The sequence below is a fragment of the Carassius carassius genome, chromosome 21 (assembly GCF_963082965.1).
Source record: "Carassius carassius chromosome 21, fCarCar2.1, whole genome shotgun sequence".
Lineage (NCBI taxonomy): Eukaryota > Metazoa > Chordata > Actinopteri > Cypriniformes > Cyprinidae > Carassius > Carassius carassius.
The window spans coordinates 18553007-18580701 of NC_081775.1; the positions used below are offsets into that span (position 1 = coordinate 18553007).

At 37.4% G+C, this 27695-nt stretch overlaps 1 protein-coding gene across 2 annotated transcripts; it reads right to left on the reverse strand.

The window, feature by feature from the left end:
* On the reverse strand, window positions 1-27695 carry sema3bl (sema domain, immunoglobulin domain (Ig), short basic domain, secreted, (semaphorin) 3bl). 2 transcript variants are annotated; one of them, XM_059503575.1, is made up of 16 exons: window positions 27332-27695; window positions 17702-17859; window positions 14267-14329; window positions 10297-10416; window positions 8277-8367; window positions 7702-7818; window positions 6838-6986; window positions 5754-5868; window positions 5566-5635; window positions 4500-4876; window positions 4324-4415; window positions 3877-3918; window positions 2940-3165; window positions 2264-2397; window positions 1229-1737; window positions 1-1116 (listed from the first exon to the last, which is right to left on the reverse strand). In XM_059503575.1, exons 1-15 carry the CDS (start codon window positions 27423-27425, stop codon window positions 1270-1272), a joined length of 2316 nt encoding a protein of 771 aa, XP_059359558.1. In that variant the 5' UTR covers window positions 27426-27695; the 3' UTR covers window positions 1-1116; window positions 1229-1269. The 2 variants fall into 2 exon arrangements, with proteins under 2 accessions (XP_059359558.1, XP_059359557.1); XM_059503574.1 differs by having other exon boundaries at window positions 1-1737.

Consider the following 27695-nt stretch of genomic DNA (forward strand, 5'->3'; position numbering starts at 1 on the left):
GGACACGCAAAAGGTGTCAAATCTCTGATGTGGTATGTAGAGCTAGTTTTAGTTGCAGTGTTGCAATAGACAACAGAATGTTGTGATTGACCAATCAGAGCCGCATATTCAAAACAGCCATGTAATAATATTAACTAACAATGAACAATGGTCACACTTTATTTAAAGGTCCAATTCTCACTATTAACAAACTATTAACTATGACTTTTTTTTACTGCTTTTTAATAGTTAGTAAGGTAGTTGTTAAGTTTAGGTATTGGCTAGGATTAGGAATGTAGAATATGATCATGCAAATATGTGTTTTATTAGTACTAATAAACAGCCAATATGTTTAGAATAGGAATATACTAATAAGCAACTAGTTAATAGTGAGAATTAGTCTTTATACTAGTATTAACCAAACAATTTTTACACCATTTATAAGTTTAGGTTAGAGTTAACTGCTGTTCATTGATAATTCGTGTTCTTAATAAATTAACGTTAATTTATACAATGTAAAAAAAAAAGAGTATATAATTAGAAAAACACACACACCGAGATCAATACGTTTTTTTCATGTTAGCTTATGCATTAACTAACAAATTGGACCTTACTATAAAGTGTTTCCAAAACATTACATCACAAAAAAAAAAGAAAAGAAAAGAAACCGAACCCTGTGCAAAGTTCTAAAGCTCAAGATGCTTTGTTTCAAACTGATTAAGAACAATGTCAGTTCTGTTGAAGTCTCAACGGTCGTCAAGCTATGATTCAGTTACCAGAAAATAGTCTAATTAGTCCAAACTTTTATTTCTTTACAGCTTAATGTACTGGCAGGCTGAGTTTTGTTGAACGCTGCCGTAGTTCTCAGTTGAGGAAAAGTCTCTGAGCATTATGCCCAGTTGTATCACAGCCAGATGTATCTTAAATTAATGTATGTTTTTTGGCACCTGTTATAGCAGGGGCAGCGCTCCAGTCTACGAGTTCCATCCTGTCTACCCTCATTTGTCTCAGTAAAAAGGTTTTGCAGCTACTGAGTTTTTAAGCGAGACGTATAACATTAGCCACGGTCTACTGTGAGGTGATGAGGGCCGGCTGCCATGGTCACAGAAACATTTGGAGAGGATGCTCAAGAATGTCCTAATTAACAAAGAGAGAACTTGGACTGTTAGACACAAAACCTACAATATTTTACATCACCACAAACAAAAACAAGTGTGTGTGTGTGAGAGCATCTTAAAATCACACCCACTTTCCATAGGAAGTCCATTTTGCTTCATGTGGGTCTGTGTTTTACTCTTGCGTGTGGAGGTCCCGTGGAGAGCGGATTCGAGATTCTCCCGTGCTCTTCTGGACTCGTGCTCTTCGCGCAGAGTCCTGCGCTTGCCGATATTTGTCCATCATGTTTTTGTGCTTGCGTCTCAGCTTCTCATTACACCAAACACGTTCGCAGTACTGCTCCACTTTTGGCAGGTTTGAAGGACCAATCAGCTGCAAGACGTCCTTGAACCACGCCCTGGCCGGGCCACGATTGACAGAGGCTGTGTTGGCGGCGCACGGTGACCATACTTTATATTTGCCGTCACGTGACAGGAGGTCTGAAAGGGTGTCAGCGTGTAAGACGTCCAACCAGAAGCGTGAGAGGGTTTGTGTGAATCCGTGTTCCCGAGATCGACACACATAGATGCCTTCATCCTGACGAAGCACACGGCGGAACAACAAACCATCGTCTGTTTTAATGACACGTTCATCTAGTAACACCTAAACAGAGGAAATAATTGTTTGTTTTTTTTAAATAACAAATTAAAATAATTCTGAAAGCACACTTAAAATGAATACATTTTATTCTGTTAGATAATCAAACCAAATAGGATCTGCCAACAAGTACACCTAACTTTCCTTTTTTTTTGCAATGACTTTACACCAACTGGTCTCAAGAAGTTTCCCGGTCATCCATGTATCCAGATTTTATACATATATATTGTTTTAAATTGTATATATATATATATATATATATATATATACACACAGTTTATCATTTCTAATATGATGTAGTTTTATTTGAAAATGATATTTGACATTTGTAAATTAATTTTCTATATTTTTTTATTGAATTTTTGTGTGACCGGGAGGGGACACCTTCAGTTCTTAAAGGGATTCTCATTTTTGTGGGTTCCTGGCAACAAAAAGTTTGAAATCTATTGCAACAATATTGAGTGTCTGAATACTTTCTGGTCCTCCCAAAGACAGTATGAAGCAACATCCATATGTACCCTATGTATCTTACCTCCTCTAAGTAGTCATCTCTCTGAATGTGCCATGTGACAGTGGCCTGTGGCGATCGAGGGATGCACTCCAGGAAGGTGCTGTTGTTCTCAGTGCCATAAACGACCCGTTCTTCAGTCAGATCTAGATCCTCCACTACAGACGGGAATGCATGACTGTTAATACAGACACTTTACACACAACATGGTTCAGTGTAAGGTCAGTCCGGGATTTTCCACTGCATGTGTGTTTGTATAAGTGTGCACATACATATATAATCCCTTTTCATCACCAACATCCTCACCTTTGGCACGCAAACACTCAAGTGCTCTTCACTCACACCTCTTTTGTTCTTTCCTCTCATTCTCTCTCTCCTCTGTGATGAGAGATAGAGAGTGATTTGTCTGTTCACCTCTCACTCTATAAGTTCCTGTCTTTAACACCGAACAGAGAGTTTGTCCCAGTGGAGTGAGATTGCCCTTCAAACCCTATTAATCTTCCTGTTAGACAAGGCTCAAAGGTGTTCTGAAGTTTCTAACACAAATGATTAAACAATTTAACTTCAAATCTCTGAGGTAATTGCTCTTTGACATGTAAATGTAATTGAAGTTCTTGGAGGAGGCCGCTGGTGTATTGACATTCACGCAGCATGGCTGCACTCAGTTAAGGAGGCTTTCATTTCTGTTCTTCTTTCTTACCGCTGAGGTTTTGGTCCATGCACTGCAGTGCTGGGTTTGCATGTTTGATGTCCTGTCTTCGGTAACGCCTTTTTGTGTTTGGCAGGTAGCGTGTGCAGGTGTGTCCGTCCCAGGCGCAGTACGGATCTCGAGCCAGGCAGCACTCGGCACAAGCTTTACCGTACATACTGCAGCGGTGCAGAGGCACCTGGACAACACCTGTCTGTGAACCCACGAACAGAGTTTGCTGGAACAGAGAAAAAAAACTGTTTTGGTTGCATTTTTCCAGCGTTCATGTGAACAAAACAGAGATAATTCACCTAAAAATCTAAATTCAGTCATTATTTAGTCAAACATATTATTCCAAACATGTATAACACCATAGGAGATTTTCAGGAGAATGTCCTGGCTGCTCTTTTCCATATAATGAGGACCGATGTTGTCAAGTTCCAAAAAAAAAACGGTAAAAAGCACTATAAAAGTGGTCCATGTGTCCAAAATCTGTCATCATTTAATTCTAATTTAATAAAAGAAAATTGACCTCAAATATGGTGCAATACATTTGAATATGTCTAAGCACAAATCCATTTTTTTAATTCCAATCAAAAGCATGAGTTTTGAATGATTTGATGGTAAGAAAATTATGACCTTTTTTTTATTTTTGGGGTGAACTGACACTTTAACTCCTGAGGCTCTAGGACTGTCTATGAAGTAAGTGAACTGTCAGTTTGGTTGGGCTATAAAGCACCTGCTTCACAATAAATAACAAAGCAACTGGTTGTTTTGCATGAATGTTTTATTGCTTTGGGGCCAAAAACACACAAATTGGAGTCCCATTTCTCTACTCACAGTAAAAGCCTCTTTGGGAATTTAGTGGAAAATGAATTTACAGTGCTGCTTATGTTACTATGCTTACGGTAATTTGCTGAAACAATATAGCGAGCGTGCATGAACTTACCCTTTTCACAGATATGTCCATTGAGGTTATGGGAGTGGGTACCTGCAGAGATAAATATCACGAGAAACAGAACTAAAGGTATTGTTCAAAGTTTGGGGTTAGTATGATTTTTTTTTTAAAGAAATTAATACTTTTATTCAGCAAGGATGCATTAAATTGTGCAAACAAATAATGTTAAATAAATAAATAATGTTGTTCATTTAAAAAATTATGATTTTCACAAAAATATTAAGCAGCACAACCATTGTCAACATTTATAATAATAGCACATATTTCATTTTGAGTATCAAATTAGCATTTTTGAATAATTTCTGAAGGAATCAAATGACAATGAATGCTGCAATGGCTGGTGAACATTCAGCTTTTTTTCCTAAATCAGATATTCTCACAAACAGACATATAAATTCACACCTCATAACACCTATACACATTTTTAGGCTCACAGACCTTGAACACCTGCATTTCCTCCAGTGTGATCTCCTCATTTGCAAGAGTGTTTCCATTTGCAAGTACGATAATCTTTAGCACAGTCCCAATATCTGAAGAGGTCAAAGGCCACAGTTATTCATTCAGGGTTATAAACACACTTGAGTGTTAACTAAACTGATGGCACTCTGTCTTACCAGTGCCGATGAACATGACATCATAGTATCCATCCTCGGCCTGTGTGCGGTCTACAGTGATGTGTGTGAGCCTGTATGGGGCGCCGGTGTGCAGCAGCAGTGGTTCCCGCTGTGATGGGTAAATCGGGCGCCACATTAGTGGATGTGTTCGTGCAAATTGCAGAACAGCGTCTGGAAACTCCAGTGTGCTACGGAAGGCACGACCAGGCTGGGCGGTGATCTTACTGGGGCACACTCCTGGTCGCGGGTAAGGGACGCGTCCTTCGTAAGGTCCCCACTGATAGTCAGGTCCTTCTTTATGAGCAAACGGCCCATTAAATGCCTCCCGGATATCAGCCATACTATAGACACACACTGCATAGCCCTGAAACACATTACTAGAGAGAGAAAATGTTCTATCAAACTCGCATACCCCTGATTTATGCTCTAAAAGAAAATGTTTGCTCTGTTGAAAGTTGACTCATCTATGGGCCATTCAAGATGTAGAAGCGTTTGTTTTCATCGGAACAGATTTGGAGAAATTTGGCCTAACCCATGGATCTTCTGAGGTGAATGGGTGCCATCAGAATAAGAGTTGAAACAGCTGATTAAAGCATCGCAATAATCTGACGAACAAACTTATTTAAATCTTGAATGGCCTGAGGGAGAGTACATTTTCAGCAAATGTAAAATTTGGGGTTAACTATTCTTTTAAAAATGACAAGGCAATGCAAGTTCATTATACATTTCAAACCCAACGGCAATTCGAAGTGTTTTAAAAAATGGCATAAGTAAGCAAATGAGTAAAAATAAAAAGTACAATAAATAAAACAAAATACAAAAATGATAAAATAAAAAATGTGAATGTTAAAACGAACAAGACGGCATAAAAATACATATGAAAAAATATTTAATCTATAATGATTAAAAAAAGAAAACAATATATATATGCCACACACACACATATATATATATACTTAAACTGAATGAAATAGAGTGCAATCAATATGAGTTGAACAACACAGTGATTTAACAGAGGAAATGCACAGATAAACAGATGTGCTTTCAGCCTGGATTTGTAACAGACCTGATGGTGCTGAATATTGCGTAGATCTCTGGATTGGTTTCATCTTTGGTCCTTAACAGAAACACATCCTCTGCAAGACAAGCACAAACAGTCAAAGATCATACAAGGGTCGTAAGAGATCAAAATGAGTTTATATAATATTGTATATAAAAAAGAAGCAGAGGGCGTGTGTGTGTTTATTGTCTCACCCAGCTGGTGAAAGTGTGTTTGGATGCCGTGGGGTCCAGGAACAGAACACACCAGTCGGGCTTTAATAAATGTGCTCCACTTATTCACAAGAACCCTCTGCCCACCCACATCATTCTGAAACCACATAAACAACAAATCATGAGGCGTTGAATTCACTTCTGGACAACAGATCGGCGGAAAGTCAAATCCCAGTATCATTTACCCCCAGACCACACACAATGAACTGGGTAAAAAAAACTATCCTTTCATATCAATTTGTATATTATCCATCCTAAGTAGTATGCAAGATTAGAATTAGTGCATTCCAAATCATAGTACACTCAACCTAGTATACCAAAAGTGCCAAAGTACATCCATACATGCTTTTCAGCAAATATTTCCCACAGTTCCTAGTGCAACAGAGTTGGTGACAGTTCTCACAACTCACTTTTTCATCTGAAGTGGTTTATTAAGGGGGTCACACACCCCAAACCTCTGTAATCTGAACCCTGTTTATACATAAACATTCAGTTGTAACTTTTCCCGTCGGAATAAGAACAGTTAAATATCAAAATATCTCAGAGAACCACCAGTTATGGAGATTATGGCACTGTAATGGAAATACTGTTACAGATTCCCAAAAAGCAATTCAGCTTAGTATACCATGTCGAAGACACATGGGTGGTGTAAAGGATCCTAAATCTGTGTAATCGGTATATGTGGAGATAATCACCCTCTCTGCAGTGTAAGAGTGTGTGTGTGTGTGTGTGTGTGTGTGTGTGTGTGTGTGTGTGAGATTTGGGAATGTGCTGAAGTGAACAATGAATAGCAGTCAAAGTGACAGTAATGTGCGATTGACCCCGGCTCTTTGAACACTGACCTCTGAATGACAGAGGGAGATTTGTACTGCTCCCATTACTCTACAGAGCCTTGTGTGTTAGTGTGTATGTGTGTGTATGGGCACTGAGGTAAGGGGTGAGTGTGTGTGTGATTCAGAGGCATGCAAACCATCCAGCAGCTGTGCACATGTGGTTGAAAAAAGGCAGAAGCAATCCAGTATACTGGCCTGCTTGTGCCTGAATGTATGTATGTGGTTTGTCTCACCGCACACAATCGTCCAATGCGTGTGTGTATGGCTCCTTCATCGTCTTGCTCTGCGCTTTCTGTTGCTCTCTCAGTGAAGAAGAAATACATTTTATCATCATCTCTGTCTGCACTGTCAGGAATGAGGTGGGCCGCAATAAACCTGGGCTCTGTACATGCACAAACACACACAAACACACTATTTTAATGCAGATCTGATTGTTTAAAGTATGCAAATCAGTTAATTTTGACTAATAATTATACAAAATCAATACTAATTGGATATTTCATCAATAATGAGCACTCATGTCCCATGATTTAAAATACAGAAATACATTAAAAATATTACAGATTATATTTTAAAAACGATTGTTGTTAATAAATAAAGATTAATTAACAATTGCAACATTTGTTGTTAATTTAGTATCAATATTTTAAATTACTTTTTTTTTAGTTTCATTTTGGTCTACGTTTTAGTTATTATGTTATGTACTTTTGTCATATTACTTTTTTGTAATTTTTTATTTTTTATATTTCTAATCTCCATCTAAAAAACATTTGTTTAACATATAATGTTTCTTTAGCTTTAATATATTTTATTTTAGTTTTAGTTTTACTTGAATCTTAGTACTTGAAAAGTTTATTTAAATGTTTATTTTAGTTAGCTGCAAAGGCATCATATCTAAGTTCTATGTAAGTTTTTAATTTCAATTCAAAATTCGTTTTTTAGTTTTAGTTTTAGTTAACAATAACAACACAGATTTTCACAACAGTGTTGCTACTAATAAAATGTATTAATGTCAATATCCTTTCCAGCAAAAATGAAAAAGCACAAAAGAAGACTGAGAAAATACCTATCAATATAAAAATTAAGTAATTTTGTACCATGTAGGGTTTTCTGATCCATCTCTGTTCTCATTGGTGAGCGAGTCCCTAAACCTCTCAAAATCACAGAGTCTCTCCCCAAAAAATCTGCAGTCAGACCGGTGTATAGCTCTCCGCCTGAGAGAGAGAGAGAGTCATATACACTTGGTCATATAAAATGAGATCATAATATTTTACTGTTATTTTATTAATACTTAAACTTGACACTCGTGTGCGGTACGTCAGTGTGTGAAAGTGTCTCCAAGGTCACTAACTTGCACTCTTTAAAATTTGCTCCGAAATGTATTACATCTGGCAAAATGTCACATGAGGAGAGCCAAGACTGTGAAGTGTTGTAAAGACACACACACTGGGATATCTGTCCCTGCCCCAGAAAACTGTAATACACCCACAAGACCCCCGCAACACTAAACCTGGTCTGAAGAACAGAAGAAATTTCTCCCATCAGAGCAGTCAAACCTCCACCCATCACACACAAGCCAAAACACACACACACACACAAATGTGCTCTGACATACTTATAAACACAACACAAGCATGCCATGGCATGCTGAAATGTACAAAGTGTAAAGTACCTGTGAAGGTGCTTGCGAAGGGTAGTTTGGGGTCATGGGGACATTTCCCCCTCCCATTCTCTACTGTGGTACGATCCAAACTGAACACATGCTGCCAAAAATAAGTCCGAAAATTCACATCAATTTCACAACTCAACAATAAACTTGAGCTCACAAATGTTGGAATTTCTCTTGGTTGTGAAGAAATGTATTATTTATTTTTACAATGCTGAGATATACTATTAATCATGTTCAGTTTGGTCTATTAGAGACCCCGAGGCCCACTTAATATTTCAAAAGATATATTTATTATTGTAGTTCAGTTTAATACTTCCTGACTTTTCCTCACCTTATGAGAAGTGATAATAAACAAAACTAATAGCTTAAAAATGTCACAATACATTAGTCTGGGATCTTACAGACCACGGGTATAAAAAAGTGAAGGATGAAATGCAAACATTTTTTGACGTACACTACTGTTTAAAGATTTGTGGTCTGTAAGATGCTTTTGAAAGATGCTCACCAAGGCTGCATTTATTTGACCAAAAATGCAGTAAGAACAGTAATATTGTAGAATATTATTAAAGTTTTTATTGTAATAATTTAATACGTAATTAATTCCTGTGATGACAAAGGTAAATTTTCATCAGTCATTGCTTCTGTCTTTGTCATTTTAATATGCTGACAGTGATTTGGTGCTCATGGAACATTTATGATCAATGTTGAAAACTTTTTCAGGAATGGTTGATGCAGCCTATAGGAAGATAAAAACAGCATCTATTTGAAAAATAATTAATTATAAGTCTTTGCTGTCAATTCAGATCAATTCAAAGTATTGATTGCTTACTGACCCCAAACTTTTGATTTGGTATTCACTTACAGTTTATTGTGATTTGCTCAATTTAGTTTGTGTCAAACTGACTCCAAACAGGAATAACAGTGTTGGGGTTCAACTAACTAAATTTAGCAACACTACTAACTTTTACTTGCTACAAATATCAGTAGCATGACTTCATAGTACTTCAGCTGTTCTCATAATACCATAGCTCTTTAGGTAACAAACTGCATTTTCCAACATGTACCAGAGAAGCATTACACAACACTACATCATTGTTTTTCTTGTCACAGTCTATAATAGACAGAGCTTTACAGCCAGAAGAGCTGAGGCAATGACCGTGCTCTCATACACAATCCCTTTTCTCTTTGTTATACTGTAATAAACATTCAAAAGATTTTAAAAAATGTGAAATTGCTTGTTCTGGTTTACATTTAACCAAATCAAATAAATGATCCACTGATTTAGTTGTGAATGATTTGCAGATCCTCAGTACCACTGACAAACATATAATCTTGTAAAATGTGTGGTAAGTACTGCCGCTCCATAGTAAAGTACATGTGATTGTGAATCTCGCAAGTGATAAAGAAACTAAAAAGCGATCATGCATTCAAAAGGGGAGATCACAATGCCACCACTGCCGGCGATGGATAATGGGATTGACTATCAACCCAACCCTATGAGTAAGTGTTATCCTTTTAAATAGTATCATCTGACTTTGAGTTTCTAGGGTGTACTATATCAGAGATCTAAAATGTAATAATAGCAGTGCAGAAGTTTTACTGTCATTGATGTTAGACACTGTATGGGTGTGTCCGGTGATGCCAAAGAGCTTAAACCTCTGGTGCCAGTTCAGTTACACAATGTAGTATTGTCTGTTTGTCAGACATCTCTGGTGCCCTGTGTGATGCAGTTAAAACACCTCAAAGGAAGTAAAGAGCAGCTCTATTCAAAACACACACACACAGACACACTATTTGTCTATCCTCTGCTCTCAATCCTCTGAATTAATGTGTTTGTGTGTTTTTGCTATGTATCTTCTCTCATGATCTTGTCTTGACCCTAAGGGCTGGCCTGTTGGTGGGTGACCTATGACCTTAAACAATTAGGACTCTGATATACAGAAGTAAATGAGATCCTCCTGATGTGCATACACAAACACACTAGGTGTGAAGCAGCGGGAGAGAGTGTTTGTGTGCGTGTTACCTCTCCGCGGTGTCCGACGTTCACATACGCACACACAGGCTGGAAAGCTCCAGTTCCACAGGCCAGTAGGTGAGTGCGGTTAAATGGTTGCAGCAACCGCACAAAGTTTGCACACTCCATCTGTACCAAACACACACAGAAAGAGTTCATGTTAAAAATGTTGGGTGTTTTGGTGGCAAATGACGGTACAATCTTGATGATTACAGCACAATTACTTACACAAACATACAAACACATGTATTTTACACTGGATAACCAGGTTAAACTCATCAAGTGCAGTTTATAATCACAAGGAAATTTTGGTATGTGTGAGTGTGACCAGTATTTCCCTTGAGTGTTTGAATAAAGAGTTATAGTACAAGAATTATCATAATTTTAATGGATCAGAGAAAAAAATAGCAAGAGAATGATCCCTACTTGAAATTCACTGAAGGGAAAGAAGCTCTTATGGTTCAATTACTGAAGGGTTCAGAAAGAGGAAGACGTCTCTCACACACACACACACACACACACACACACACACTATCAACATGTAGACACTCTAACTATGGCCACCTGTATGCATTGACTGTGTAGGGTCAAAATCAGTGGAGCATAAAATAACGAAAGGTCAAGGGTCATAAAAGATGCAGGCAGATGCTCAAACTGTAACCAGATGTTAAGCAGCAGGACTGAGAGAGCCAGAGAGATCCAAAGCAGCAATGTACCAGTCAACAGAATAAAATGGAGCCTGAAAGTTAAAATATACTGTAAATGATAAAATACTGTTTATTGTGCTGATTGTCAAACTTTATATTAAACTGTTTCATTTTCCATTCATTTTTCTATGATTTATGGTATTTTTGCAGACATGTAATCAAAATTTGAGACAAACCTCATTTGTGATAAAGCTATGGGTAACACTTCAGTATAGGGACCAATTCTTACTATTAATTAGTTGCATGTTAGCATGCCTATTAATAACATATTGGCAGAGGTGGGTAGTAACAAGTTACATTTACTTCGTTACATTTACTTGAGTAATTTTTTGGGGTAACTAATACTTTTCGGAGTATATTTAAAGATGGGTACTTTATACTCTTACTTGAGTAAATTTTTGGGGAAAAATCTGTACTTTTACTTCGTTACTGTGGGCGACGCTCCTCTCGTTACTTTATCTTAATACAATAAATGTTATAAATGCTTCAGTTTATTCCAAACAAGCTGTCTACTTTTCTCTGGGCAATGAGCGATGCCCAGTCGCGAATGATTCATTCTTTTGAGTCAATTCTGTTCAAAGGCTTGATCAAACCAATTGGCAAACGAGTGAATTGGTTCATGAATCAGTTTGAATGAGTCGTTCAGTTCCCTGCCGCACGCGCTGAGCGTCTGAAGTGGTTCACTCGGAGTTGTAACGTTTAAGAACAGAAAGAACGTGGCTGGAACTGCACTGAATTGAAAGCAAATCTGCAAAGGCTATTATTTGCTTGCGATGGAGATCCTTATTAGATGAACACCGCGTGTGCTGTCTACTGTTTAACAGGTAATAACTTGGGCTACATTCGATTACAGTACACGATACCACTGTGACATTAGTTTGTTGTACGTGTGTGGCTTATAACAGAGGGGAGTCAAGTTGAATGCAGCTTCCAAAAGACAAAAAATAGCCGATTAAGATTTTATTAATTTTAATACAATCACACCGGTGCCAGTATGTTCAGCAAGTCATATCATCAGCTGCTAAATCTGTGATTGCTTGCTGGCGCTGAGCCAGAGACAGACGCGTTTTTACAGCACTGCGCATTATAACCAATCACACACGATTCTTTTGAGCTTAATAAAGCATTGGCCAATCAGAGGCGTTCCGATGAGTCATCGCTAAAATGCCGGTGCTTCCTTCACTCGCTCACTGACTGAATACCTCTGTCTGGCGAATTCTCTCGTCAGAAACAACAAAGTGCAGATGTGTGTGTACGAATCTTTAATTAAGATATTGATTTCACAGTGTTAACAGTTTCAGTGATTTTAATAGGAGTTTCTGAGAGTGATTGAAATCTATACTGTCAGGGAAAATGATCTTTAATAATGTAAATGTTATTTGCTCTCTTTCTGAACAATGAAAGATTAGTAGCAATATTTATATCACATTAACTTTCAATGTTAAATTCACATTTAATATAAAGTCAGTCGTATTAAAATATGTTATGGCATGACACCTATATCTGTTACTTAAGTAAACAGACAAGGTTTTATAATAAATTACATAAATTGGAGTAAAGGCTGATGAAATATATACATTTATACACACACACATTTTATCTATATATCTAAATAAAAATAGGCTCAGTATATATGACCCAAAGTAACTAGTAATTAACTACTTGAGTAGATTATTTATCCGATACTCTTTTACTCTTACTCAAGTAACTATTCAAGACTAGTACTTTTACTTTTACTTGAGTAAATATTTCTAGAAGTACTTTTACTTTTACTTGAGTACAGTTTTTGGGTACTCTACCCACCTCTGCATATTGGCTTTTTATTAGTACTAATAAAACACATATTCTACATTCCTAATCCTACCCAGTACCTAAACTTAACAACTACCTTACTAACTATTAATAAGCAGTAAATTAGGAGTTCACTTAAAAGTCTATGTTAATGGTTTGTTAATTGCGACAATTGGACCTAAAAAATAAAGTGTGACCAACTTATTCTATCAACCCTAACCTACTAATTCTCTAATGAGAGTAAGTTTACATGTAGTTGTAAAGTTCCTTGTCTAAATGTACTATCAAAATAAAGTGTAACCCTAAAATGTCCCATGTAAAGCGCCACCAGTCATTTTTGTGTGTGCTGCCATGTGGCACATAAAACTCAGTAACACTTTGTTTTAAGGTGTCCTTGTTATATAAGTTACATGTACTTACTATTATAATAACAATTAATTATGCACAATTACATGCAAGTAACACTAAATAAAAACCCTAATCCTAACCCTAACCATAAGTACATGTAGTTAATTAATATTACTCAGTACTTAAATGTATAATTACTGTACACTGTAACAAGGACACCTTAAAATAAAGTGTAACCTTAAACTCTTCTGAGTTCACACCTGTGTGTTGTTTCAACATAACACAAACTAAACTTTAAATGAAAAACAAATATCCTGTTCAATTCCCTAACACATATTCACACACTGAACAGAGTCATTAAAACACTGCTGTGAAATCCCACTCACCTGACACATCAAACAATACTGCCGGGACTGTCACCAGAGCGGGTCACCATGGCGACACCTCACATTTCCACTTTATGAGTGAAACATGCTAAACACTAACAGATACAGAGTTTATCTCCAAACAAGTGTGTGTGGAAGACAATTAGGGGCAGAGGACAGGAAAGATTTAACTCGGAACACTATTAACATATTCATGGTGCTGAAAGAAAAAAGGGAGAGGCCGAACAAGAAGAAAAAGAACAAGAAACAAAAATGTAAAAGAAAGCAAAGGGGATTTCGAAAAATGAAAGAATAACTGTGTTCTGTGCATTGGGACGGCCTTCTACGGTCGTTAGGTTTAAGAGACTCATGAGTCACACACAAACTTGGTTGGAAGCAAGACAACAATAAGTGAGTGGATCAAATCTCATTTATGGGCGTTTGGCTTCTTCTCTCCAGTCTTCACGCCAACTGCAGCACACTCAGAGTATAGCTGAAGATGGACAGATGTTTTCGTTTGAAACTCCAGATAAAACCACATGAAATAAGGTAGAGAATCACACTAACCAAACATTCCAAAACAAACAACATTTGATGATTTCTGCTGTCACCAACTGCATCTGGGTTATCATGAAAGAACCTGACATATAATGTATGCCAGCCCCCAACCAAAAAATAAAAATAAAAAATTGGGAAGCTGTGACAAGCTGATCCAACTTTTGAATTAGTTGATGTTTTTAGGGAATTCAGAACCAGTTTTTCACTCACCTCGGGATCTTTCCCTTTGAGAATACAGTCCTCACGATTCTCCGGCAACGAAGGCCAGTGGATCTGGAGATAAAGAAGAAAAGCAGATGACATGTAACATCTCATAAATTAAACACACACTAAGCACAGCTCTGTCCATCTCACACCCAGACTCATTTACTTGTTAAGACTAAATAAACCGCGAGATCCAAACAAAACAAATCTATTTCCAATGATCTTTCCCAATGGACAAACCATGTCATGCCCTTCTTCTTTTTTTTCTTCTTTAGAAAGCCATTTCACTTGGATATTCATCACAAAATATTATTGCAATTTCAGTTTCATGCCAAATTTAAACCTAAAGTCAGTAATTTCTGTGCTAATAAAGTGGCACCAAATGAAATTGCAAAAATAATGGCTGTCTCCTGAACAAGCCCCCGTCTGCCACTGGTCAGACAAACAGATAGTCTCACCCCATTGGTTGAGCTGATTTTGCTGTGTCTGTGCACTCAGTTAAACAGTGCAATGTTTCGAAAACACCACAGTGCCAGAGTTTACGCTCTTCAGGGAAATCAAGCTACAAATGCCGTACACAATGTCTCTGCTCATTATGTGAGTAAAGTGAGTGTGTGTCTCCGAGGGTGGGCGTGCCACAAAAATGCATTTTTTTTCCCCATGAATGTCAACAATAAAGATAGATTTATGAAAACAATAACTCTGAGAGTGTGAAAATCACAAAAAACTATCCTGATGTTATGAGCGATTGAGAAATAAACATAAACCCATCTGCTAGGTCCTCTATCCAAATATATATACAGTGATTGCACATCCTGGCACATTCATTTCTCATGCGTCACAGAACAGTCTGGCACACAAGCGCTGTCACGTTCAGACCACACAAAGACTTTTGGGTTTGTTTATACAGATCTGCAAGCATTATTTCATAAGTTATAGTCCTCTTCAGCAAAAAATCTGAATATAACACAATTATAATTATCAGTTTGTGTTATTAGATATATCATTTACACATTAAGATCATATTTCCAACAAAAAATTGGGTTAAATTCCCAGGGAAATGATGTACACTGTGAGTGCAGTTTAAATCCTTGTGGATCTGCCACATGTGTAAACTTGACTAATCGACCTACAAAGCCTTCTACCTCTTGTAAAGCACTAGATTTCATTGAATTGATTGATTGTTTGCATCTGTTCCAGCCTTCATATGATGAAATCATTAGTGAGTCATTTGTTTTTATTTATCCTTTCAAGCTCTTACACATTTCGACATTGTCTAAACCCGGAACCTGTAATCAACTACGTTACCAAGCATCCTTCCTTTGAATGAAAGCATTTCCTCTTTCCTTAATTAGTCATCACCTTTATTCTTCAGGACACTTGGACTAAAAATAGTCCAAATGTGGCTGTCGTTGAGTAGTAGCGACCTAAAAGGTCATTATTAGTGATAAAACACTACAGAATACTATAAATCCATGGTGTGAAGGAAAGGGCCCTGGCTCACTGGTTCAGCTTTTTAATTTGCTCTGGATGCACCATGTTTAAGATTAACCAACCTCTATTAACCATGGGAGAAACGCTGCATGGTTAATCCAGGTAGCGATAGTTCTCTGAAATGAATGAGTGAATAATTCCACAAACTGAACTGAGATCAGTTGAGATGAAGACGGCAGGTCATGAAGATTAGTAGTAAATGCATGCCCAAGAGGGAAAAGGAAGTCAGATCAGGGCTGAGTAATTTTTCATACTTAAAGAACAACATCATGAATCACTGCTTGATTTCTGTGGTACATTCCCCTTCGGCTGGGAAGCTTTACTGATAGCATCTGCAAAACAATCTTACACACGTAAATTTACTCATCTTAACATCCTCATTTTGTTTTCTGGCTAAAAAAGGGTGAAAAACATTTTCTGCGCCTTGTTAATGTAGCTTAATTTTTTTTATTAAATTCTCAGTTTAGAAAGTAGTATCCATGAAAACACTGTGGTCAGCGGTAGAACGGTGGCCTTACAGAATGCATAAGGATCTAACAAGGCAGAAAATGTCTGTCCTTGAGCCAAAGGTCAAAGGGTCATAACCTCAGATATGGCAGCCACTCCCATGTGTCTATCACCATGCCAATGCGCTTCCTCTTCCTGTTCATATCCTTTAACAAGGCCACACACAATAATAAGTTCTTTGGAGACTACATACGAAAACAAGCTCACTTGTTAAGGCTTCAGTGACTTGAGTCAAAACATATTCACATGAAGAGAGGCTTTAATTAAGCTCAAACACACACATACAGTGTACAAAATTAACTGCACAGGGAAAAACTGCCAAACCCTGGAGACAAGTAGTACCAAAGCATTTCTGCTTTTACAATCCATTTAGTTCAGTGCCTATTTACACACCGTGGCTCCTCTCATAACTCACAACTTTATTTTAGAAACTACACCACAAAAGTGTGACAATAATATGAAAAAGGGCAGCAAATGCTAAACTTGTAAAATCAAGCAAGACCATTTATGTGTTTATATGTCTAGGTGTGGTCTAAACAAGTCTTGGTCACAAGTGTGGTCAGTTTATATGAATTTCATGTTTGTTTGTGGACAGCTGTTTTTGTGTAATTTTTAGTAAACATTTTTATGGATGAGAAAAGAGGTCAAAAAACACCAGAAAGAAAGTCTGTTATATGTGTATCACATTAAGATTATTGCATCCAATTTGGATTAAAGACTCATTAGTTCATTAGTTTATATTTATGAGAAAGTAAACATTTTTAATAACATGTTTGGCCTGCCGTCTGTGACAGAAGACAAGAAGTTCTAAAGTGTTTTTAATAAACTTTTGATAATATGTACATTACTCTAAATACTATATTGCTATACACACATTTTCACAATGACGTTTTTTTTGTTTTTATAAATATTATTTAAAATATTTTTTATGCATACATACATGCATAAACAAAAAAACTAATTAAATGAACAAATGAATGAATGAATGTATGAATTTGGGATGGTGGTGAGATGCCAACAGAATTTCCAAGCCAATGCCAGATGGATATCTATTGACTAGTGGAATGCATCTGGCTGTTTTAAAGACACATTGACAACAATTCAGCTTTTAAAAATGTATCTTAAGACGCGTGTCTTTTTTCCATTCTGTTGCCTTCATCTAGTTTTTTTAAACATAAGAATGCATCATATGTGAACAGGCCGTTACATGCCCCTTTGCTAAACATGTGTAAAATGTTTCAGCACATGTAAGTGTCTGCTGATTTTATCTGTGTCTGAAGATAACAGTCTCCAGTAGAGCAGACTGAATAACATGACACCTCTCACTAACAGACCCTCATTCACCTACATAATCACTAGCACTTTTTCTGGGCTCTCACACCTGTGTCCTCCGTGTGCAGCTTATTATCTTAACATTATCACAATGATAGCATGTGTTACCTCTTTAGCATCATGTGTATGATCCAGTCTCAGCGAATAGAGAACATCCTTCCCTCCCAGGAAAAGCCTGTCATGATATTCATCCAAAAACACAGCCGACAAGTGCAGATCTCCATTGAAACCACTGAAAATGGAGGTACGGTTTGTGGCCAACAGATCTATGGGAGAGGGTGAAAGAGAAAGTGATATGAATTATGAATTACACAACAATGAACACCACATTTCAACTGAAACATGACAATAAATCTGTCTCTACTAGTCAAAGCAGATTTATGAGGAGAAAATGCAGAAAAGAGGACACTCATCTTAACTCCAGAACAGCCCGAGAAGCATGTGGAATGTGACTGATCTCTGAGAACTAAACCACTCTTTATCTGTTTTTCTTATTGTTAATGATCTTTAATCGTGCTGTATTGGCGTGACTATTTGTTCAGTGCTGCAAGTCAAAATATTATGGATTGCAAGTTTACATCAGTTCTTTTTCCAACAGAGGCATTTTTAACCAAACTTGGCAAGACTTTGCTTTCTGTTGAAACTGATAAAATCTAAGAATCTTAAACATGTAGTAATAACTAGCTGATACATTTCAGAGTAATTTGAATCAGCTATGTGGTCAAGTAATTTGTCCACAGTGAAAGCATCGCATTGCATGAAAAACAATTGTTTCGCCAAAAAGGCAGTCAGAACATATCTGATGTTTAATATTCAGTGAAGTGGGGAAGGATTTTGAATCAATGAGGTTTCAGTCATTTGTCTGGGCTATTCTGTGCAACACAACAAAATTATAAATCAAGTGACCAATAAAATTTGCTGTTATTCATCTTGGGACAAAAACTGAGACGTACATGGAAGAGTTCTGTTGTACCTGATCAGGTAAATATGCAGTCACATTGTTTGAGTTTAAATTGGTTACATGAATTTGCCATATAAAAGTAATTTCTGTATGACCTTATTGACAGTTAATGACAATTGACCTTACTGCCTGTGCAATTTTGCCATTGTGACGGCATCTTAAGGGTAGGATGGCATATAACAACAATAAAGAGTGGAAGAATAGTGGAAATTAGACTTTGATATTTGGCTCTAAAAGGGGCTCAAGGTCCTGTATTAGATTTCTCATTTTCAGTGTGTGAGCATGTTTGTTTGAAAAATATGTACATAACCCTCTTAGAACCAAATTTGTAAAAACAAAACCAAAGAAATATAAACTATATCTAAATGAAGACAAAACATTCTAGTTTTCCAGATGGGAATGCCACCAAATGCCCTCATTTTGGTCATATTTTACCCACTTTAAACTATAGATAAGTACTGTACACCCACCCCCACAAACACATTCTCTGGTTATCTTTCTCTAGTATCCTGAAGTTCAGCTCCACACTCCCTCCACATTCCCCTCATATAATGTGCAGTTGGACAGAAAAGAGGAGTGGAGAAAGAGCAGCTGAAGGAGGAATGAGGCCTCGTTGAGAGGGTGGCACGCGTCTAAAGCCGCTAATGGGGCGCCGATGAAAAGTGAACAAACAGGAGCCAAACAGCCAAGCCAAATGTTAAACCACAATTATAAAAGCTCACACACGCAACAACAATATTCACAATCCACTCCTTTATATAAATCAATTAAAACTCTCTCTCAGCCATTTAAGGAGTTTACCAAAAGACTTTTGGATTTTAACAATCATTGGCAATATATTCTGGGGTTTGACATTGTGTGAGTTTTTTTTTATTTTTTTATAAACCTCAAATAAACTCACAAGCTGAACAGAAGAGAACTAATTTAGTTCTTTCTTTATTAGAGTGATCTTGCATGCAAGTTTCACAATGATATACTGTATATATAGAAACAACTTTTAGGGTTTCTGTTTCCAGAAAACAGTGAAATACTGACAAAGACAAAACAGCACACATATACAGTCGCAGATCACTGCTATTCGTCATTAAACAAATGCATTTCATCCAGCAGCTACATATAGGAACTGTAATTGTAAGGACCCCATGAGGTTACCTGCGGTTTAGTGCTCTGCTCAAGAGCACAATGGTGGCAGATGATCTCAATAAGTAATGAATCAATCCTGTGTCCTCCGTAAAAACACACATGTGAAGACAATTACTGGTAAATAAAACAGAGACATATACAGTACATCTGAAGAAATCTAGAGTTACAACATCACAATCTTTTACCTTTTGTTCTTATAATACTGTATGTTGTAAAAGAGATGTGAATCATACAGAATGACTTGAGATTTGATTCCCAGTAATCATTTTTGCTCATTCACCGTTTTATCAAAAGTTATGTAATTTGTTTTGTATGCTTACCATTGGGAAAGTAATTTAAAATAAATAAATAAAAAAATTCATTTAAAATATTAACTGAAAACTATTCTTGAGCAACACAGCCTTTTTTTATATAGAAAACACAACATCCAAACTCATAATGTGTATCTTTAATTGCATGTTGTCACATGAAAAACCAGTCTAAATTACTGATTCTCTGAGCCAGCTCATCTGTTCAGGACTCGTTTGATCTATGCTTTAAGATTTTCATTTACAAAGCCTTTCATTAGGGAAACTGTTACTGTTCATACTGTATGTTCTTGATTCTCTAATAAGAATCGACTCATCAAATCATTCGCTCTGTAGTTGTCTGGTCACAGGCTGACAGTAGCGCTGTCGCTGGAAATGCTGTCAGAGTATCTTAGTATAGCGTTCTATGTGCTATGTATTACAGAAGAGGATATGCAAGGTATCTTACTGGATTTTATGCACTGCAAATGCCACCTGCTCCTAGGTGAACCCCTCACATGCATACACACACTTACTGAGTACAGTGTAAATTACACAGCTAGTCTGGAATCTTTCATGTAGCTGTGTAAATAATCTGCTCTCTTAAAATAACACTTCACAATCACCAATTTAATGACATTAAACGTGACAAAATGACAACCTGAAACTAAACAGATGTTTGAGTTGGCAAGCACTCCCTCTATAACACACACACACACAGCATATCGTGGTCATCCTCCAGTGTGACAGTAAGAGGCTGTAAGTGTGCCAGTAAATTTGTAACACTTTGGAAAAGTACTAAAAATGTAGCATTGGTGTCAGAATAAATGACATAGTTACAAACAAGTGCTCAGGGTTTGTCTGGCTTGCACAGGCCAGTTACAAGATAACGTATCTCCACCATCTGCTGACAAATCATCTTTCAATAAGATGAATGAGAATGAAAATGGATGCTTTCTCCAGGTATTATATACAGACACATCTGATAAAGATACAGTTCTGTCCATCTGATGCATGTTTTCTACAAATCTTTATCTGTTGTGTGCGAGATCAATGAGAAAAACAGAAGGATGAAGAGATGAGAAAGGCTAAATAAATGCAAACCAGAGTTTACAGGGTGTGTTGAACTGCAGTGACATTATGCTGTAGATCCAGCACAGAAAATTTATACCCTTACTCTCTTCCTTCTAAACTCCTTTCTTACATTAGTAGGCTTTCTACACAGTGGCAACCCACCAACTTTCTAAACAACCATTAATAACACACACATGCTTGTTGGCATCTGGCCTACCTTTCAGATTTTCGCTTACTGGTAATGAAGTGAATGTAAAAGGAAGAAGAGAGAGGTCTTGCTTTAGAGCTGACTGGGCTGCTTGCCTAAGGATTATTCTCATTTTTTGTCTAAAGGGTCGTGTGTCTGTATGTGATTAAGAGATGGAGGAAAAGAGAGATAAAAAGATATAAAGTGAGAAAGGAAGTATGAATATGTACTATATGTATACATAACCCTCAGGAAAAAACATGTCCACATAGGAAGTTAATCATGTTCTCCGCTCTGGTGTAGACAGATACATTAATATATAACTTGTATGTACTTTATCATGCAAGTGTGTGTGTGTGTGTGAGAGAGAGAGATTTCAGTATCAGGTTGAGGTTTTGAGGGCTTCAGGCTGATTCTGTCATCAATCGCGTGGTGGAACTAATTGATTACTGGCTGGTGCAGCGAGCAGCAGGGGAGAACGTTCACAGAGTTGAACATCGACAGGAAGATCTCATGGTGTCATGGTGCCCTTCTCAGATAACAAATTTAATTAGACTAGGTCAACATTTCACAGCAGGTTATGACTTAAACAATCCAAGACATCTAAAATTCACTGAATACCTTCAGTAACATAGACAAAACACTCTTAGACCACTCTGTTTTACAATATATACACTGCTGATCAAAAGTTCAGGGTTTTATTTTTATATATATATAATATATATTTGTTTTTTTTAAAAGACATCTCTTCTGCATTTATTTGGTGTAAAGAACAGTAAAAACATTAATATTGTGAAATTATAATACTATTTAGAAATAACTTTTCTATTTGAATACAGTTTGTTAATGTAATTTATTCCAGTGAGTGCAAAGCTGGATGTTCAGCAGCAATTATATGCTGATTTGGTGCTCAAGGAACATTTCTCATCATCAATGTTGAAAACATTTGTCCTACTTAATATTTGTATGGATTATTTTAGATTATTTTTCCAAGAATGTGAATAGAAAGAAATTAGGATTCATGATAAATAGAACATTGCACAGCATTTATTTGAAATATTAATATTTTGTAACATTTCAAATATCTTTACCATCACTTTTGATTAATTAAATGCATCCTTGATGACAAAAGTATAAGACAAATTCTTACTGACCCCAAACTTTTGAACAGTAGTGTAAGAATAAATAAATTACAATATTAACTATGAAAGTCTGGACACAACTGACTGAATTCATCTAAATGATTACGCTTATATGCTCATTATTTTTATTTCTATATTTTGTTGACATTATTTTTTTTTATTGAAAATATAAGCATTATTTTAAAATATATTTATATTTTTTAAAATAGGGTTTTTAACATAGTGAGTAGAGCAAAAACAAAAAGTACCCCTAATTCTCTCCCTCTGCCTCTGCTTGTCTGTCTTCATTTATCACACACACTCACGTTACTTCAGGACAAATCTGGCTACACCAGCACTTACTGGTAAACTCATATAAGCCCCACTCCCCCTCAAACCCACTTTTTGTAGCTTATTTTCTCAGCGTTCCTTTTGTCAGTCTCATTCTTTCAGTCCCTCTGTCTTCATCTGCTCCCTGGCCTCTCCTGATCCCCTCTCTCTCCAAAGCAAGATTCAGAACGTGAGGATTTAGATAAACCCCTCTGGACAACGGAATGAGAGTCAGTGCCTTTCCCTCTGTACACACACACACACAATGAGACTCCAGCAGTTAGACAAAATGCCTTGTTATGGCTACACAGACTCGTTTACACATTTAGCAAGAAAGAAAGAGAAAATATTCTTTCTCACACCAATAATCTACATGGCAGTGGGTGAAATTCATTCTGTCCACACCATTCCTCCTTTTACTTACCTCCATTCATTCTTTGCTTTCTCTGACACCTCTCTTCTTTCCCCTTTATTACACTGATCCCTTTTAGCAGCCATGTCTCCATATGTTAGCGTGTGTGTATAGAGGGCAGCTGTTTTTGTGCAGTGTGCTTGAGACCATTACAGCTGCAATTAAGTGTGTGCATGTGTGCATGTGTTCCTGTGACGGCTCCCAGGACAGTCATCAGCTCAGGGGTTAAAAAATCTAATCATAGTTTAAGTGACCAGCAGCTGTTGCGGTCGTTATCAGTGCGTGTGATCACGTCCAGGGCTTGAGACCTAATTGCAGCAAACTGCAAACTCCCCTCAACCCAGTAGGAAACCACCACAATGCTGCATTGTTCTGCTACGTTACACTGCAAAATCTCGACTGACGCCACAAGGATGGAGGGAATGTGTGTTTTCATTAAAATTCCACCTGCATCCATTTTGCACAGTACAAACAAAGTATTCTTGTCTCCTATACTGTATCAATACTGTACCTGCATGAACTGTATTTGTGCTAAACCTTCAGCTTGAAATTCATTTCCTCAATTGGTCTCTATTTTACCCACCTATTTTTTTCCTCATTCACACACCATATATTCTCTGTACTGCACTTGGACCAGCACACAATCTGTTTATATACATTCACATGCACTTTAAACGTCTGATGAAAAATCATATTTAGGTGAATACAACTGGCATCAGCATTGAGACTTTACTCCAAAAAAATGTGCATTTAATGTTTCAAATATTCAATTCCACTTTGTGAAAATTGTAGAACGATCCGTGAATGTTAATGTAATATATCTGTATACCTCCAAAGGTCTATCCTTGAACATGGATTAAAGGTGATGTGAGCAGTTTATTTTTCTGCGATGGTAAAAAATATTAATATTACACTCCTGAAAGTACCATATATTTTGAAATTATAGATACATAAAGAACCACGGAACATTATTGTAACACAAAAGGATAGAATAGTGGGGAAAAAAATCTTTAGATTTTTGAAAATGTTCTTTACACTAAGAAAAAAATAGGTCTCTCATGAACTGTTCTTTGGGGAACCAGAACTTTTTTCTAAGGCATCACTGTCAAAACCCCCTTTTTGACAGATCTGACTGAATTAGGTCCTGTTATATCTGTAAACTGGGAAAAAGTCATGCAGATATTTTGTTTGAAGCACTTTCTGCCAGTCAATGTTTTTGCACATTCACAGAGCAGCCCACATATGGAATGCAGGAAGCTGAGAGCATCTGAGAAGCGGATCATTCAAGATCAATGCCATATTCAGCTTCATAAGCAGCTGTTACACTATAAGCAGTTGTTGGTTTGTGGTGGAAGAATTATATTTTGCTTCATGCCACTGCTCTGCTGCGTCGTCTCTGATTACAGTATTCTCAATGGCACAACTATGTTTGTAGGGTGGGATTTTGGTAAGAGAGAGCATGTCTAATTCAGGGGCTAGTCTGGCAGTTCCAGTTCTAACATCACCTTTAAATTTTAGAGCAATTCCTACTCTAGAACTGCAATCTCATGGGAGAGTTTTACAACATCCATCTTACAGACATGAAACTCTGTGGCTTGCTCTCTCAAACAAACGGTTCCAGGGAGCTGGGAATATTTAGGGAGTGAGAGAATGTGAACGAAACACAAGAATCATCAAACATTCTTTTAGTGACAAATTCTTTACCCAGACCTCACAAACCATGCACAAACATCTGGGCAACGCTACAAAAATAAACTCATTAATTCATTCATGTAAACTAAAACAAACACAGATCTGCCCACCTCAGCGTCTCTGTGTATGTTCAACCATAAAATAGAAAAGTGTGCCAGTGTGTATATGAATGCATGCAGGTGTGAAAGTGCATTAGGGAAGAAAACCTGTGTGTCTACACTCCTAAATCAGCACAAACATTTCACAGAGCAGAGGTCAGAACTGACCCACCAAAAGACCTCACAAGATCCACAAACACACTTACTGCCCAGCTGCTGGCATATACAGGCCATCCCTCATTTCCCATTCAAAACATAACATGCTCCCTCCAGACCAATCCATACAGCTCTGACAGCTTGATGAGTGTGTGTTTTCAGTAGGCAGAATGGCCAACATGCATTCTGAGACCCAGCAGATTAGAAAATCTAAATATATGTAGTACAACTGAATGGGTCTCGCTTATCATTATCAAAGTTAATAGCACGTCCATGGAGAAGAACACAGGCCGATTACATGCAATCAGAGCTCCATGCAGGGACTGGGCAAACAGTAGATGACCGAATTAAACTCTGCACAGATGCACTCCAGTCACGCACTCGGACCGCTCGAGGGAAACCGGACACCCAACTATTAGCTCAGCTTATAATCATAAATGAAAAGAGTTTATCAGAGGCACTGATAAACAATTAATACAAACTACTGCTTCACATTCCTGTCGCCACCTTAAGCCTTGTTCTTTGAACCCTGCAGATAAATTAGGGTTACGAAAAGTTTCTCTTAAAGGGATAATTCACCCAAAAATGAAAATTATGTTGATATACCCACCCTCAATTTGCTCTATGCCTTGTAACACTTTCTCTTTTATTCTGAAAACAATAGAATATATTTTTAAAAATAGCAAACCAAGTGGTCCCCTTTGACTTCCATATTAATTTCTTTCCATACTAGGATGCCAATGGGGACCAGAATAAAATGTATTTATAATTTGCTCACCCTCATGTTGTTACAAACCCATTCGACATTCTTTGTTCCATGCACACAAAAAAAAGTTGTTAGCTAGAACTGAATTTTAAAAAGATTTTTAAACAAAAGCTATAGATAGATAGATAGATAGATAGATAGATAGATAGATAGATAGATAGATAGATAGATAGATAGTTTTGGTCAGTTTTGGTGCGATGTATGAAGCATAGCTACAGGAAAACACAAGCCACTTTCAAACCAAGCAGCTTTCTGTTGGTCATCACAATGAATCCATGTGACCGAAATCTGTGTGGGGAAATTTTTCCCCCTCACAAATTCGAAAACGGATTCTACTGAAATGACTGCGTCTCACCTGGAAAAATTAGCTGAACAACGGTAAATGATACCGCAGCTTAATATGTCAAATGATGCACGTGTGGAACGACATGAGGGTGACTTTATTACAGAAGTTTAATTTTTGGATGAACTAGGAAATTCATTTAATAATATCAAAGTAGCAGCGTGTAGCTAATAACAGAGATAAAACATCTCACACTCCCTCAGGCCATTGCAACATTCTCGTTTCACTCTATAAATCCGGTAATAAGATAATACGCATAATGCCATAAAAAGCGCTCAAGAGTCTGACCGCGAAGAGGTGAGCGCGCGCCAGGAGAGCTCGAGCCTCGAGGCATGAGGATTCCGGAGATTTGGATAACAGCTGAAACAGTAGTCCGTAGTCCTGATATAGCCTTTTCCCACAGCTTAAAAAAGACCAGCCACAACATCTCCAGAGAAAAACACTGCCACGCAAAGACGGAAACGGCACTGTAATCGTGTTGAACAGGGCGCTCAGATCTGAATCAGATAGCTAAGGTCACCGAGGGACTGAGCTGAGGGCGCAAAGCTTTAAAAATACTTCGTTTGCAAAGCAGGATGTGTGGAAAGCAATATAAATGCGAAAAGCGACAAAGGCAAACGGTTTTCTAGAAACATTATTCTATTTATTAAAAATAAATAAAGACATTGTGACAAAAAATTTGCAAATTAAACATTTAGTTGATCTAAACAACGATGTTTAAACATTTTACAGTGCAATATTTCTAGTTAGCCTATTCATTAGGTTACCTACACTAGGCTTCTTTTCTGCAAAATACATAATAGCTCACGTTCTGTAAATGTCCTGGAAGTGTAGTGTTAATGCAAATGCATCATGCAATGAAAATGTTTCTGTTTCTGATTGCCAGTATAGGTGCTATTGCATTCTGCCACATGCACCTGTATTTGTGTAGACTTATTCACACACACGATTAACTAAGGGATGGCAACATTAACCTTAACACTCAAACGGTGAAAATAAACAATCATTAATCTGAAAGCACTGGACCGCGTTCTCTCCTCACAGTAGCGGGAGCTCAACCAGTCATTTTACAACTGTTCATTAGATGGCTTTTGTGTTCCGTTTTAAAGATGAGCAGAAAAAAGACAAGAAAAATAATAATTTAATGTTAAACTCATGAGTAATTTACCTTTGTATGACAGGCGAAGGCGCGGCACGTTCAGTTTAGTGCTGGTGCCGACAGACAGGACCACCGCCACTAAGACCAGAACCGGTAACTCCATGATGAATGGACCACTTTCAATGAACCTCTCTTTACTCTAATGGAAATAAATACTTCTCTCAGGGCTGTGTCCCCTTATAAAAGTTTGAACTCCAGACGCAAAAGATGTTGGACATCCACAGCTGGACCCGAGTGTTGAGATCAGGTCTCAGGTTAAGCTCGAGTCGCTCGCCTCTGCCCCTGTGCGATATTTTCCCACAGCTCCAGCTCAAGTGCGCACGTCTCTCTCTCCGTCTGTCTGTCTGCCGCTCCCTCGCTCTCTCTCCATGCA